Source organism: Cryptomeria japonica, chromosome 3 (assembly GCF_030272615.1).
Source record: "Cryptomeria japonica chromosome 3, Sugi_1.0, whole genome shotgun sequence".
NCBI lineage: Eukaryota > Viridiplantae > Streptophyta > Pinopsida > Cupressales > Cupressaceae > Cryptomeria > Cryptomeria japonica.
Window position 1 is genome coordinate 200,895,957 of NC_081407.1, and position 14,710 is coordinate 200,910,666.

Consider the following 14,710-nt stretch of genomic DNA (forward strand, 5'->3'; position numbering starts at 1 on the left):
ATCGGTTCCTAGTAGAACCTATTGTAATGTCTCTAACCGGACAAGGCTTCTAATAGAGCGGACTTCTAAAGAGTTCAAAAAGAGCTTGTGGGTATTCATCCCCACCGTGGTTTTTCCCAATTGGGTTTCCACGTGAAAAATATGTGTGTCATGTGTGATGCTTTTATCTTGTGATGATTTGCTATTGTCTATCAAGCATATGATGGTTCTGTGTTTTATGCCTGTCAATAAAACATGTTGAACTAGCTGTTATTGTGGTCTGATGATAGATTACCTATTTATGCATAAGGTTGAAATGGTAGTGTAGTCTCGAGTTGAGTGAAAAATCTAAGTGAGTAATCATTAGAGATATCATTGATAGTAGTATTGCATTTTTCTTCATTCACATTAGATACCCTAAAAGAGGTACAATTGTTAACTTTGTTAATGTCATCTCTAGGATTATCATTGCCTACAAAAGTCTTTATGCACGATCTACACATGTAGTGCATGTTCTTAAAAATGTCACCATTAAACAACATATAACATGGATAAAAGCTTTGAGATATTATTTGCAAGAAGGAAACATTTTAGAAACCCTAAAAATAAAATATTAAAAAGTACTATGAATGAAAAGAAGTAATGCAAAATGAAGAAGTCGTCATCCAACACATGATTATGATAAAGGTAGCTAAAAAAGAAATGTAATCATATGTGAAATATCAAACAAATTAGATTTAGTAATTTCCATTATGAGTGCCTAAACTCAAATATGAAAATATAAGTGAAAAATTATGCAACCCACAAGCCAAAATTAGCAAAATAAATTAGGGTTTTTATGAAATTAACCAGTAAATTTATGTAATTATGATCTATGAGTGTAAAATTTATTTTTCAAATGCCTAAAAATCAAATTTGAGACCACAAATCATAAATAAGCATGCAAGGAGCCGGGTTCATAAAAAATGTAATGGTTGGAAAATTAGGAATTAGGAATTTTACAAAGTAAATCCACTAAATAGCCCAATTAGCCAACTTAAATTGAAAGAGGATTGAACCCAATAGATGTATACTAAATCAGAATGAGAAGAGAAATTGAAATTATGATTAGATTCAATGGGTGGGAGTTGATTGTCCTCTTTCTAAGTTGAATTGTAATGTGATTGTAAAATTAGGGTAAAATGAGAGATTATTAAAGTAATAGATCTAACCAAAATAGTAAGCTAAAAATTTCCCATGGAGCCACAAACTTGGATTTGGGAAAAATGAGATGTTTAAAACCTATCTTCTGAAGTCCTACCTAATTTTTTGGGACCAAGTAGTATAGATCCACCCTGGTCCTTTGAATTTTCCATCATCAAAAGAAGACATGTTTGTCACTGTTGCCTCTGTTAGTTTTCCCAAGTATAGCTCCAGACTTGTTTCTTGCACACAAAAAGAAAGGGAAATATGTTGGGAATAGGGCGTTTGCCTTAGGTCAAATCCCAATTTGGGAATTAACCATGAATCAAATAATGCAAATAATGCAAATACTAAAATAATTATTAAGGAGATAAACCTCAAATCTACAATTATTGATGATGATGCAATGCTCTTTTAATGTAATCACAAATATTGAATGTAATGGCATGGCAAACATATGAACATGAAAAACCCTAATCACACACACATGCTTGCATAAGGATTGATGTAACTTTGCTCCACAATGCTTGAATGATGAATATACAACCTTGAATTTATGAAGATGTTTGATAATGAATGCTTCATAGATGCACAAATACCTTAGGTAACTTATGGATCTCAAAATGAATTGATAGGATGTCTTTATATAGGGTTCCCTAGGTAGTTTATCGATTAGGCTGACTCACAATGATCATTTGTATCCCAGAGAATCAAATGCTATTGAGGAGATATAGCACCTACCCTAGTTCAAATTGAGACCCCTTTGAGAGGGAACAAAGCATTTTGACACACCTTGGTCTAGACTAGGGCATTCCACTCCCTTGTCCTTCCACAAATAGGACCAAAATAAGCAATCAAAGGGGATGATATCCCATGATAGGACCTACCAAAGGGTGTACATGACATCAAAGTTGGATAATCAAGCCTAAACGTACCTAGAGAGGGGATGGGGATAGGACATGCTAATGTGGGAGCACAAACATGAGGTGTAAGTTGGACTGGTGACAATTTATGACACTACACCTTGATATAGTTGTGATCATTGATATTGTGACTCGTGTCTTAATTTAAACCCTTGGTTTGAATATAATAAATTTAACAAGAGAATATAGAAAAAATAACTAATAATTATAACAAGTATAGTTAAAGACTAATCATTGTTTGAATATTTTTTTTTATAAATAATTATATTTATTTGGAATGAACATAAATGCATACAATAAAAATAAGCAATCTTAAAAATATATACATATTAAAAATTTAAATTTTTTATCAATAAATAAATAATACATTATATATATATATCAATTGATGAATTAACAAATATATAATGATTAGTGATAAGTATGATCTTCAGACTTCCCAAATAAGAACTTACAATATGGTTTAAAAAGCTTGTGATGTTCTTCAGTTGCTTAAAAATTGTAATGTGGATAATAATAGATTTATTGCTTATAAATGGAATAATGATATCCTCATTTCTAATGTTAAGTCTATCATTGTTTATAATACTCTCTCTTATGGTGAGTCTATTGTCAATCATGCTAATACTTTGTGGTATGCAGATTTATCTTTAAAGCAGTGACATAAAGTATTCACAGGATTATGGAATAGTCCTATTGTTCCTAAGAAAAAATGTTTTAAATCGATGATGTTAATTAAGAGGCTTCCTTTCAGGAAAAATCAATCCAATATTGATATGTGCAATATATGTAGAGTGCCTGAATCTGTTAGACACATCTTCTTTGAGTGCATTATGGCTAAAGAAATCTGGTTGATGTTTGATATTTCTATTGCTAACTAGGTTAATATTATGGAAGTTCTTCCTGGTTGCATCTATGGTTTGAAAAAAGATACTAATATATTTTGGCATATTCTTTCTATTGATATCTCTTGATACATTTGGAAAATTAGAAATGAAGATAAATTCCAAGGTAAAACTAGGGCCCTTATAGAGTCATTTTGTGGACTCACTCTTCATTACATTATTTTGCAGGTCTCTGTAACTATGAGGATAAAAAACAAATTTATGCGGTTTCTCAAAGATGGTCATGCTACTATGTTCATATATGAGCTGGAGAATAGATTTAAATGGAGGCAGGTTGTAGGAGACCACACCTCTTTTGCCACTGCAATGGAGAATCTTGGTGCCGAGATTCGGAAAGCCAAAAACCCAACAATGGAATAGATCCAGATGTTGACTTAGCTACATGAGGGAAGGAAGACATTTTGGATGGAAGGCCCTTTGGGGTGGACAACTTGGATGGAACCCTATCAGGATTATCTTCATGAGTGTTGAGATGATGTTTGGATCTTTTTGTTCGAACATGAACATTATCTATGTATACTCTTTTTGCTTGGATACATAATAGAATAGACTAAGTATAGGATTATGGTGTTTATAATGTGCATGTAGAACTGCTAGTAGTCATTGATCAGATCTATGTAGGTCAGGATTATTGATTTTGAGGCATGACCTCACATTACTGCTAAACCTTTACTTTTTGTAACTCTCTCTCTCTCTCTCTCTCTCTCTCTCTCTCTCTCTCTCTCTCTCTCTCTCTCTCTCTCTCTCTATATATATATATATATATATATATATATATATATATATACAATGCTTATTGAAAAAAAACCAATAATATTAAAAATAAATATAAAACATACATGAAATACAAAAATCATCTAATATAAGATAAAGTGTTCCAATACATTTCTCAAAAAGGTTCTTTCCATTGTGTGTTGATTAAGTGGTGGTGTTGTTGTTGTTACTATCAAGGGTTGTACCTTTGTTGATCCAATGTGTTTACAAGCTTAAGCCTTAGCTTTGTGACCTCGCCAGTTTCGCATGGTACCAGAGGGCATGTCATGCAAACATCACCGACCATATTAAAAAGTTTATCCAACGATAACCCATAAATAATAGATATTAATTTTTTTAGTCTAATCATAATTTCCTTATCTTTAAAATAATGTTGGATTAATAACATCAATGCTAAAAAAATTGATATAACTTTTATATTAAGATAGTGTTCCATTTGAAAAAAAACATAATAGTGTAAGAAAAGACTAAAATTAACAATGACCCCCAAATATCAGACAACTTTTTCAATGATAATGGATTAGTAAATACTAAGAACAAACACAAAGTTACATCAAGATGATTTTATCAAAAACTCATAAACTAGAACATACAAACAGCCAAGCACTAAACATCACAATTCTCTGGAGCAATACCAAGCCTTGAGCCTGGCACATCGTGCACTACGCGGAAGTTCTGCTGCTGGTAATTCCCAATTATGGAAACCGTGTTCGAGTCTCCCCCATCGGGAGGGAGAGCAAAAGCCAAGCACAAGACCGAACCCCTAGCATTTCCAGGGAGCAGAGTGTTCTCCATAGGCAGACTCAAGTCCAAACTATTCCCAAAATGCAATGTAATCACAGGAAACTTCACAGCTTTTTTAGGAACCTTATAGCACGTATCAAAGGGCTCTGATGGCCGAGCCAGAGTGAGATTAGACATTTGACGGCGGAAAGAATCTCGCATGGCATTGTAAGCGGGCTTCACCAGCCGACTAATAACAGTACCCGAATCAATAATTGTCCCTTTCCCCGTTCCAGGAGGAATAGAAACAAGCTCTTCTCCCACAGAGATTCCACTGAGCCCTAGAAAATAGAAAGAAGGAACTTGGGAATTTGACAAGAGGGGAGTGAACTGCAAGCCCGGAACAGAAAGAGCGGTTTTCCCCAATCTGATAGACCCAGTGAAAGCAGAGGACGCAAGGCTAGGAAGGCAATAAGAGAACGTTCTGTCATATAAAGCAGCCGTCTGTGAAACAAAGGAAACAGGGTCCCTTCCAAAGCCAATTAAACCAGGCGAGGACTGGATGAGAGGTCCCTTGAGAGAATACGCGCATCCAAAAACAAAATCCTTCACGCGGTACTGCGAGTTCACAGAGAGTGTCTCAGATGACATCAACTGATCAACCTCTGATTGATCCCCGTATTTTTGTCCAACGCTGCAGTTGCTATTTTTATTATTTCCACAGATGCCCAGATCTTGACAAGGCTTTGAAGCGCAGGTGAGGTATTTGTAGGTTGAAGATTTAGATGGGCTGAAGAGGGCACTTGAGCAAGAAGAGCAGGGAGCACAGGGGATCCAGGTTATATCACTCCCGGTGTCCACTTCCAAGTAGAAGTTTTGAATGGGTGTGCCGAAACCCAGCTTGATAATGTAATTTCCACCACTCTTGGAGGACGATAATGGTACATCGGTGTCCTCTTGTGGACTATTCGGGCTGCTGGTCTTGAATGACCGGCCCACGCTTCTGTTCATTATTGCTCGGTAGCGATGTTCATCGCCCTTGATGGATTCCATTATCGCACTCCACCATGTTGAATTGGGGTGCCTGAATGAGGAACATTTTCCTTGAATGTGGGTGACCCTCAAGTTTGAATTTTCAATTTCTCTCGCAGAGCAGTCCTTGTTAAGCTCTGCGTCCTTCCATATGAATGATGCAGGACTTACATTGGCAAACTTGCTCTTTTGGGCCAACACACAAAGGATTATTTGGAAAAGCACTGAAATGAAAAAGATTGAGCATGCACTCTTCGCCATTGTGATTGTAATTCCACACACAGAGGTGGCGAGTGACCTATGAGCTTAGAGCAAGGATGGAGATCATATATAAAAAGCATAAACGAGCTTGTTATGAACGCTAAGTTCGAAAGTGGGGATTGTCTGTTTCCACGAAAGAGTTCAAAAGTGGGGATTTTCTGTTTCCACGAAAGAGTTCTCGAGTTCCATGACGTAATTGCTGTGCTTGGTCACTCTACTTTCCTCGATTCCTCACAGCCTACCACTTTGCTTTTGCTTTTGAATAAGAAATTTGACCATGATATTTGATGCTTTCAGACGAGATTTTTCAATACCCAGTTCAGCAAAGCGCGGCAAAAATTGGTTTGGGATGGTGTGAATTCATTCCCGGCATCAAATCGTCGTCTCACTGCCCCCACCACTTTCCTTTCGTTTACGAATATGGACTACAACATGATATTTCCAAAGTTTTCAGACGAGATTTTTGAGTAAGTACGTGAAAAAAGTTTGGGATAGTGTGAATTCATTTCCAGAATGTTCTCCCCTACGCACAAAGACTAGTCATTCGAGCTAATTGAAACAGGTCAATTCATGCTTACATCAATTTCGTAGTGCCCAATATTGATTGGCCCACTTTTGTGAGTATGCCTAGAATCTAGTCGTACGATTTTCTCTTAGTGGCCTAGAATCGAGATCCACTTTGGAGGTGCTTTTATAGATTTATTTTGCCGTGAGTATGCAAACTCTCAAGTACTTTTTCTTTTACAGCCCCTGTTCTGGCTCCGCACTATGGAGTCAATAATATGCAGGTTGTTCTGGCTTCGCACTATGGAGTCAATAATATGCAGGTTGATGATCGTTTTGTACCGTTGATTTTGAAAAAAACGGTCACGATTTTTTAAGTTGTCAACAACACGCTGTATGAATTGAAGGTTTTGGAGTCATAATAGACGCGTCCTTTTACAGCGGGGTTTAGACTTCTATAATTTTCGATAGTTGAGCATCTTAATTTTGTGGTTCTCAAAATTTTATGTGAAAATTTTAAATCACTTTCAATTTTTTATAACAGTTTGCTTGGCAAATCCCCTCTTATAACTAGGGTTTCAGTGCCACATCATCCAATATGATGCCACATTAGCATGTTTTTTGCTAAGGTGTCTAACATAGCCCAAGAAAAAAGTGAGACTAATACTTGTGCAAAAGTTAGACCGATGCTTGTACATTGATGTGGTATCACATGATTCATTGCTTTTTAATGCTTAGAGATCTAAATTTCATTCAATTATGGATAGTCGTCATCACAATAACAACTTTAAGGCCACAATTATTGGTGCAATGTTGCCAAAAATATTGGGCATTAAATCAACAAGTGTGAGCATTAAATGAACAAATGCTATTGTAACGCGTTCAATTGTTGGGTCCTTTCCCCTATAGTGTGCCAAGAAAATTGTTTAATGTGATTGGTGATATTGGCGACTCTGGTTTAACATAAATGAGGTTACACACACAAAACTTCATCTCTAGCATTAAAAAGATTGTATTAATATGAATATCCAAATCCAATGCATAGGTTTAAACCAACATACACAATATTTGTCATCACAATGGCTCAAAGGCTCAGTGAAGGTTTGAACCTTGGTGACTACAGTAGCAATACTATAATCTAATCATCAGACTATGACTTGAGTTATTATTATATTTTCTATATATATAAGAAATACCATTTAATGGTAATTTGAAAGACTAAATTATCTCACAATAATGCTTTAGTCAATGAAAATATCATGTGTGCCCACTCACATGCATATAAGCAATCTATGTGTGCATGTAAGTGGTCTTTGCATGCATGGCCGCGAACCATTAACTCACGGATCTAAAGTTTTAGCTCATGAATTTGATTAAATGGTAAAGTTATGTTATATAAAACTTTTCCACCTTTATCTCTATACTCAAAATATGGTAAGGGATAGGTGATTTATGTAAGCACCTCTGTGGAATTTGTTGAGATGTAAGGATCATGTTCTCTTTAATTAGAGTCTTATATTGATTGATTCAACAATGATGAACTAAGGTCAACACAAATTTATAAGCGTGATTATGCTTCTCAAATAATGTAGTAATATTTATTTTATTCCTTTATCCAAGTTTTAATATAATCTTGCTAGATTCTAGATTATTCAATTTGAATTAGGGTTGGTGTTCGAATACACCACCTTAGCATGCAAAATATGTAGTTGTTAGCACATTCATAAGCTCACAAGATCTAGTAAAAGTGGAGGAAAGAAGGTATATAGCATGCAAAGTCAAGAATTTAAAAGTTGGGGTCCATGTTTGCAAACATAAGAATGATTGAGATCAAGTTTGCACACACATACTTGAGAAAAGGTAGCATACTACCTATTTAGGGATCAAGACCAATCCGTTAGGATGAATGTTGTCAAAATTAGGATAAGATAATGTCACTTATCTAAAATTTATATCAAATAGATCTATCTTGCATACTACTTAATACATTTAATAACAACCTAAATGTTGTTGATACAAAACACAAGAGAACTGGGCCATGGGTATGTAATTTTTACCAATATATATTTCCACACTTTGACTTCTATTTCTAGTTAAAATCAGGTAGGAAATTACAAATTAAATATATTTCACACTCAAAGGATACAAATATATAATTTTGTACACGAATATATAATTTAAACTTTGATAAATTTGCTAATGATTTTTATCTATAATTATTTGAAATACATATTTATTAACATATTTATTAATGATTACTTATATTTATTTTAAATATTTGTGCAAATATAATCATTGCAATTTTAGTTTTTTTGGATAAAGTCAAATATAATATTGATTAGTTAAATAATATATTTTAACAATGACATTTTACTTTTAATTTAATGTCAAATTATTTTTAATTAATTAATAGATATGCATTATTTTAGTTAATTGAAAGTTACTTTTAGAATTTTTTTATACAAGAATTGTTTTCTGTATTGTTTCATTTTAGACAACATGTTTTATTCAAATATCGTTCATTTAAGGAAGATCTACAAGGTCAATGAATAGTAATGCATTTGGATTGCATTTGGATTTGGTATGCAAAAACAAACAACAAGTCTAAAAAATAAATTATCTATTGTAAGTAATTAAATTAACATCCTTATTTTCCTTAACATAACAAGGAAATATTTTAAAAGAGGTAAATGATTAAAAAGGAAAATTAGAACAATGTATATGTGAAAGAGAATGTTAGAAACAAATTTGCAAAACTCTACTCAATGTAGATTTATGTGAATTTTATTAATGAGTCTATTGTCTTGTATCAAAATTAAATTTAACAACTTTGAAATATGATTATAAGATGTGTTCTTTCGTTAGATATTTATACATCTCATGAATTTTCCAAGTAAAATTATAAGATTCTTTGTAATTGAAAAAGTGTGTAATGAATTAGGTTATGTAGGATACATTGGGGTCCATTTTTCATCCTTATAAAGTGGAATTAGTTTATGAATTGTAAAGTTGGATTAACTTTTTTTTATGGGTAGTCAGTTTTAAGTATGTACTTTTTTTTCTTTATATTTTGTGGGGTTCTTTTAAAGTTAGCCAATTAATTAATGTTAGTTTTTTTTTTAGTGAATAATATTGAATTATGAAATTGTGAAGAACTAACTATTTTCTCAAATTAAATATCAAACCAGTTGTAAATTTAAGAGAAACATCTAAGTTTTACATATCTTATAATGTATTTGTATCATTAAATTTTAAGACAAAATAAAATTGTTGAAATAATTAAAAATAAAGAAAAAAAATCCAATGACAGCAAATCAAACAAATATTTTTCAACTAAAATTTCAACCTTCAAAATTATATAGAAATAATAAAAATAGAAATTTTGTTTATAAGAAAAATTCTTCATTTAGATAGACATAATTAAGATATCTATTTTTCCTAAACTATAAATCATAACATTAGTATTAGAATATTTTTATATTTATCAAAATTATAAATTTCACGATCATTTCTTTATATATTATTTTTGAAATTTTATTATGTTAATGTTGGAATGCTTTATATTTATTAAAATTATAAAGTTTCTAGCAACTATTTCATATTTGCTTATGTATATTTTATAATTAAAAATTAATTATTTATAAATTAGATAAATATAATATAATATATAATGTAAAAAATACATTATCTTACTAATGAATCATATTTGACTTTATTTAAATTATTAATAAATATTAAATATAAGTAATACAACTAAAAATATTTTTTTATTAATATAATAAGTAATTCGGAAATTAAGTATTAACACTTGTATCCTTTAATATATGTTTTTCCATTACATTTTTGTTGTATGCTTCTTTTCTTACGTGCATCGTTTTCTTAATATACAAAGGTACTGTTTGCAATCCTTCCTTAAATCATGCTAAATGCAAATGAATAATATTAGAGTATGTGTAAATAAATAAACATGTACAAAACCCTTCAAACACGACAAACGGCAACGTGAACGGCTACACGGTAACGGGAAACGTGAACGGTAACTGTGGAGTGAAAAGAGAACGCACTCTAAACACGTCAATGCCCCATAGTGATAGGGCCACTTTTGTGAGTATCACACTCTAAACACGTCAATCTACTTGTACGATTTTGTTTTAGTGCCCTAGAGTCGAGTCCACTTTGGAAGTGCTTTTAAAGGTTTATTTTGTTTTGGAAGTGCTTTTAAAGGTTTATTTTGTTTTGAGTATGCAAAGCTCTCAAGTTTTTTTTTTATAGTTCAGTTTAGCTTTCCATAATTTCTGATAGTTGAACATCTTAATTTTGTGTTTTTCAAAATCTTATGTGAAAATTTCAAATCACTCCCAAATTTTTATAGCAACTTATTTGACAAATCCCTTCTTATAACTGAGGTTTAAAGATTTTTTTTGTCGTAAGTATGCAAACTCTCAAGCACTTTTTCACATAAAATTTTTTATTTGATATTATTTTATAACTTTTAGATGGTTCACTCTCAATGTGAATCTTGTATTATGTGTGCTCACTCACATGCATACAAGCAATCTATGTGCGCATGTAAGTGGTCTTTGCATGCGTGGGGATCAACCATTAATGTATAGATCCAAAGCTTTAGCTCATGAACTTGATTAAATGGTGAAGCTATGTTATATAAAACTTTTTCATCTTTATCTCTATACTCAAAATATGGTAAGGGATAGGTGATTTATGCAAACACCTTTGTGGAATTTGTTGAGATGCAATGATCATGTTCTCTTTAATTAGAGTCTTAGGTTGATTGATTCAACAATGATGAACAAAGGTCAACATAAATTTACAAGAGTGATTATGCTTCTCAAATAATGTAGTAATATTCATTTTATTCCTTTATTATAGTTTTAATATAATCTTGCTAGTTTCTAGATTATTGAATTTGAAGTAGGGTTGGTGTTTGAATACATCACCTTAGCATGCAAAATATGTAGTTGGTAGCACATTTATAAGCTCACAAGATCTAGTAAAAGTGGAGGAAAGAGGGTATATAGCATGAAAAGTTGAATTTAAAAGTTGGGGTCCATGTTTGCAAACATAGAAATGTTTGAGATCAAGCTTGCACACACATACTTGAGCAAAGGTAACATACTACCTATTTAGGGGTCAAGATCGACCCGTTAGGATGAATGTTGTCAAAATTAGGATAAGATAATGTCATTTTTCTAAAATTTCTATCAAATAGATATACCTTGCATACTACTTAATGCATTTAATAGCAACTTAAATGTTGTTGATACAAAACACAAGAGAAAAGGGTCATTGGTATGCAATTTTTATCATTATATATTTCCACACTTTGACTTCTATTTCTAATTAAAATCATGTAGGCAATTAAAAATTAAATATATTTCACTTTCAAAAGATATAAATATGTAATTTTGTGGATATGGAGACAAAAGAGGGTCAAAAGTGACTTTTTTTCTTGAAATAATCAAAATTTGAATTTTGACAATAATTCAAGGTACCTATAATTAAAAGAATTAAATTATGACAAGAACAAGATTAATAACACTTGTTATTTACTTTTCAAAATATTTTTTTTTAAATGATGAAAATCACAAGGATGAAGTAAAGAGTAAACAAAATGGTCATGTTTTTGTAAAAAACAAACAACAAAAACACATATGGTAGGAAGTGTGCTTTCCTTAAACTATTAGTGTTTTATAAGTTTTTCAAAATTTATTTAGTAGAAAGTTAATCACATAGTTTATGCTAATTTTCTTGTTTTTTATTTATGAATCTTGCTTTTCTTACTAAATTTCAAAGTGGATTCTTTCTTTAAAAAAAAAAAAATTGATCATTCCGCTTTCCCCTCCCCTTTAATTTTTAGATAATAAATAAAATTTTAAAAAAATGTTAATGTGTGTAGATTTAAATGTGGGATGTGAAAACATAATTTTATAAATGTTAAGATGAATCAATAAAAAAATATGTAGAAAAATAATGCATACACTTTTAATAGAAATAAAGACAATGGTAATAGTAATTCAAAGTTTAAAAAATTTATATGATTAAAAAGTGTTGGCGTAAATAATTATTCATCATGGATATTATTAAACCTTACTTAAGTTTACTTAGAAAATGCACTTCATATTAGTTTGGGTATGAGACACTTGGGTGTTTGTGCCACATTGAGATAGTGTGTGTAGGATAATTTCTACCATTTATAGTGTTGATCTTGTTACTACTCTATCATATCCACTTATTGTGGAGTGATAATTCCACCTTTGGTGGGTGATCCACCTCATGTGGAATATTTTATTGTATAACTTTATCTAACATTGGACAGATTAATTAACATGGTTTTAAATGCTAATTGATGATAGAAAGTATGTGTGACTAGGAAAGGGTACATACTAGAATAGGTATTCTCTTATAGATCTTAATGGTATTTGGATGTTTCAATATTTACTATTTACTTTTCTACCCTTTCTATATCATATAACTGTCACCCATAACCAACAATGTGCCAAATATGTGGGTAGAGATAAAATAAATGGTTGTGTATAGCACTACCGTAGACTGTGATTATTATATTTGTATACATTTTTTGATAGGCCATGTAAAGATCTATGTGTACTTCAAGAGGACCGATCTTTTTATGAAAGTATATTATAGAATATTAATTATCAAATTGAAGTAAATTGGATTAGAATCAAGTAAAAGTTAATTAAATTATAAAGATCTGATGTTTAGATATGAGGTAATAAGGGAGATTGAATTTTGAAGTTTATTAATACACGGAATATTCTATTCTACTAGAAGAGAGAATGCAAAATAATATACTATTTAAGTATGTAACACACTTCCCTAACATAAGGATTAACAAATAATTAGAGCAAATTTAATGTCTCTAAAATCATTTTATTATTTTTCATTAAAAATATACAAACAAAAAATCATTGGATGCCCTCAAATCAATTGAATCTTTTAATACTTTGGTTATTGAAAAAAAAAAAGACTGCTAAATAGAATACCTTGAAATAATCATTTACTATAGGGACACTTAAGGCACAACGTAACACTTGATTTAATGAAGGTGATGGGATTCAAAGTTAATAAAATATTTATAGAATGGATGAGACTACAATGTTTCTTTAGTGGATGGATTTAGATTTCGAGGAGGGAATGATTTTCATGCATGCACTACAAAGGTTACAAGTAAAAAAATCTAGTATTCTCAACTCTAAGATATTTATAGTTTGATTTAAAGATCAAGTATCTATTTGTAATGTATGATTATAGCTACTCAAGTATTTTTGATAGTCATGACATATAGTGCATGGCTCATTGGTATATAGCCTACGTATGACAAGGAGTGATAGGAAAACTCATAAGGATCAACATTCTTATTTAAAAAACAAAGAAATTTTTCTTTTCTAGAATAAGACGATTTAGACTGAATAGACAAAAAAATTGCATTCTCCATGACAAGGAGAATGAGGCCTTCATGGAGAACCGATAAATTGGGGTTCTTTTTGTGAGTTTCATTAATCCCATTCTTGAGAGAAGAAAGAAGATAAAAGGGTAAATATATCTATCTATCATACCTAAAACGATTTAAAATCATGAAATGTTAGCTAAACAGGCTTGTAAAGTGACCATCAAGGGTTAAGTACCTCGTGATAACATTTACAAATTTATCCCAAAAGGTTTTGATGGATGCACGATCATAACCCCCATTTGTAGTCCTCTTAACCCTCTTCTATTTAGCTTCTTTGAAGAAGATATTGATAGCCTCATAAGACGCCTTTTGATCCCTATAAAATTTATTGTGCTCCACCAACATTCTAGTGATTTTGACAATGAGGTCTTCAAAAACTAAGATTTCAACATTAAAAGCATGCAAAATCCCATTCGACCATCCTTTCAAAAAAGCATTGGTCACTAGAGGGTCATGGCCATGAAGTTTCTCTAGGTAAGGAGTAATACCACCCACCAAAAGTTTATCCCATACTCGTTGTTTGTTTTTTCATTTCTCATAAGAGGTGAGCCTTTCCTTGTTTCTTTCACCATGCACAATTTTGTTATAGCTAACAAGGAACCAACAAACAAACAAGGAAAATTAAGACCCCAGAAAGAAAACAAAAACTAGACTGGCAAAAACCTTGAGCCAGAAAAAATTGAAAATAATTGTCCTACCTTTTCTTTCCATAATGGGGAGTGGACAACTCATCCTTCCCATCTGCATGAGCCGAGTGTAATGAGCCATCATTACAAAGAGAGTTATCCAATTAGCATAATTGAATAGCATCAACAATTAGATTTTTAATTTCTATGGGGATGAGATCAAAAGTCCCCCACCATAATATATGAGGTTTTTTGACACCAACATTAGCAAAGCCATCAATAACTTTATTACCTTCACAAAAAATATGGGAG

General features: G+C 31.7%; 1 protein-coding gene across 1 annotated transcript; it reads right to left on the reverse strand.

Moving 5' to 3' along the window:
* Positions 1 to 4,256: 4,256 nt before the first annotated feature.
* LOC131874593 (aspartyl protease AED3-like) lies at positions 4,257 to 5,840 on the reverse strand. The gene has a single exon (XM_059218161.1). The coding sequence runs from the start codon at positions 5,777 to 5,779 to the stop codon at positions 4,370 to 4,372; it is 1,410 nt and encodes a 469-aa protein (XP_059074144.1). The 5' UTR covers positions 5,780 to 5,840; the 3' UTR covers positions 4,257 to 4,369.
* Positions 5,841 to 14,710: the final 8,870 nt, after the last annotated feature.

Bases quoted from the DNA above. Each gene is read 5' to 3' on its own strand.
- LOC131874593 (XM_059218161.1), bottom strand. From the start codon at position 5,779: ATGGCGAAGAGTGCATGCTCAATCTTTTTCATTTCAGTGCTTTTCCAA.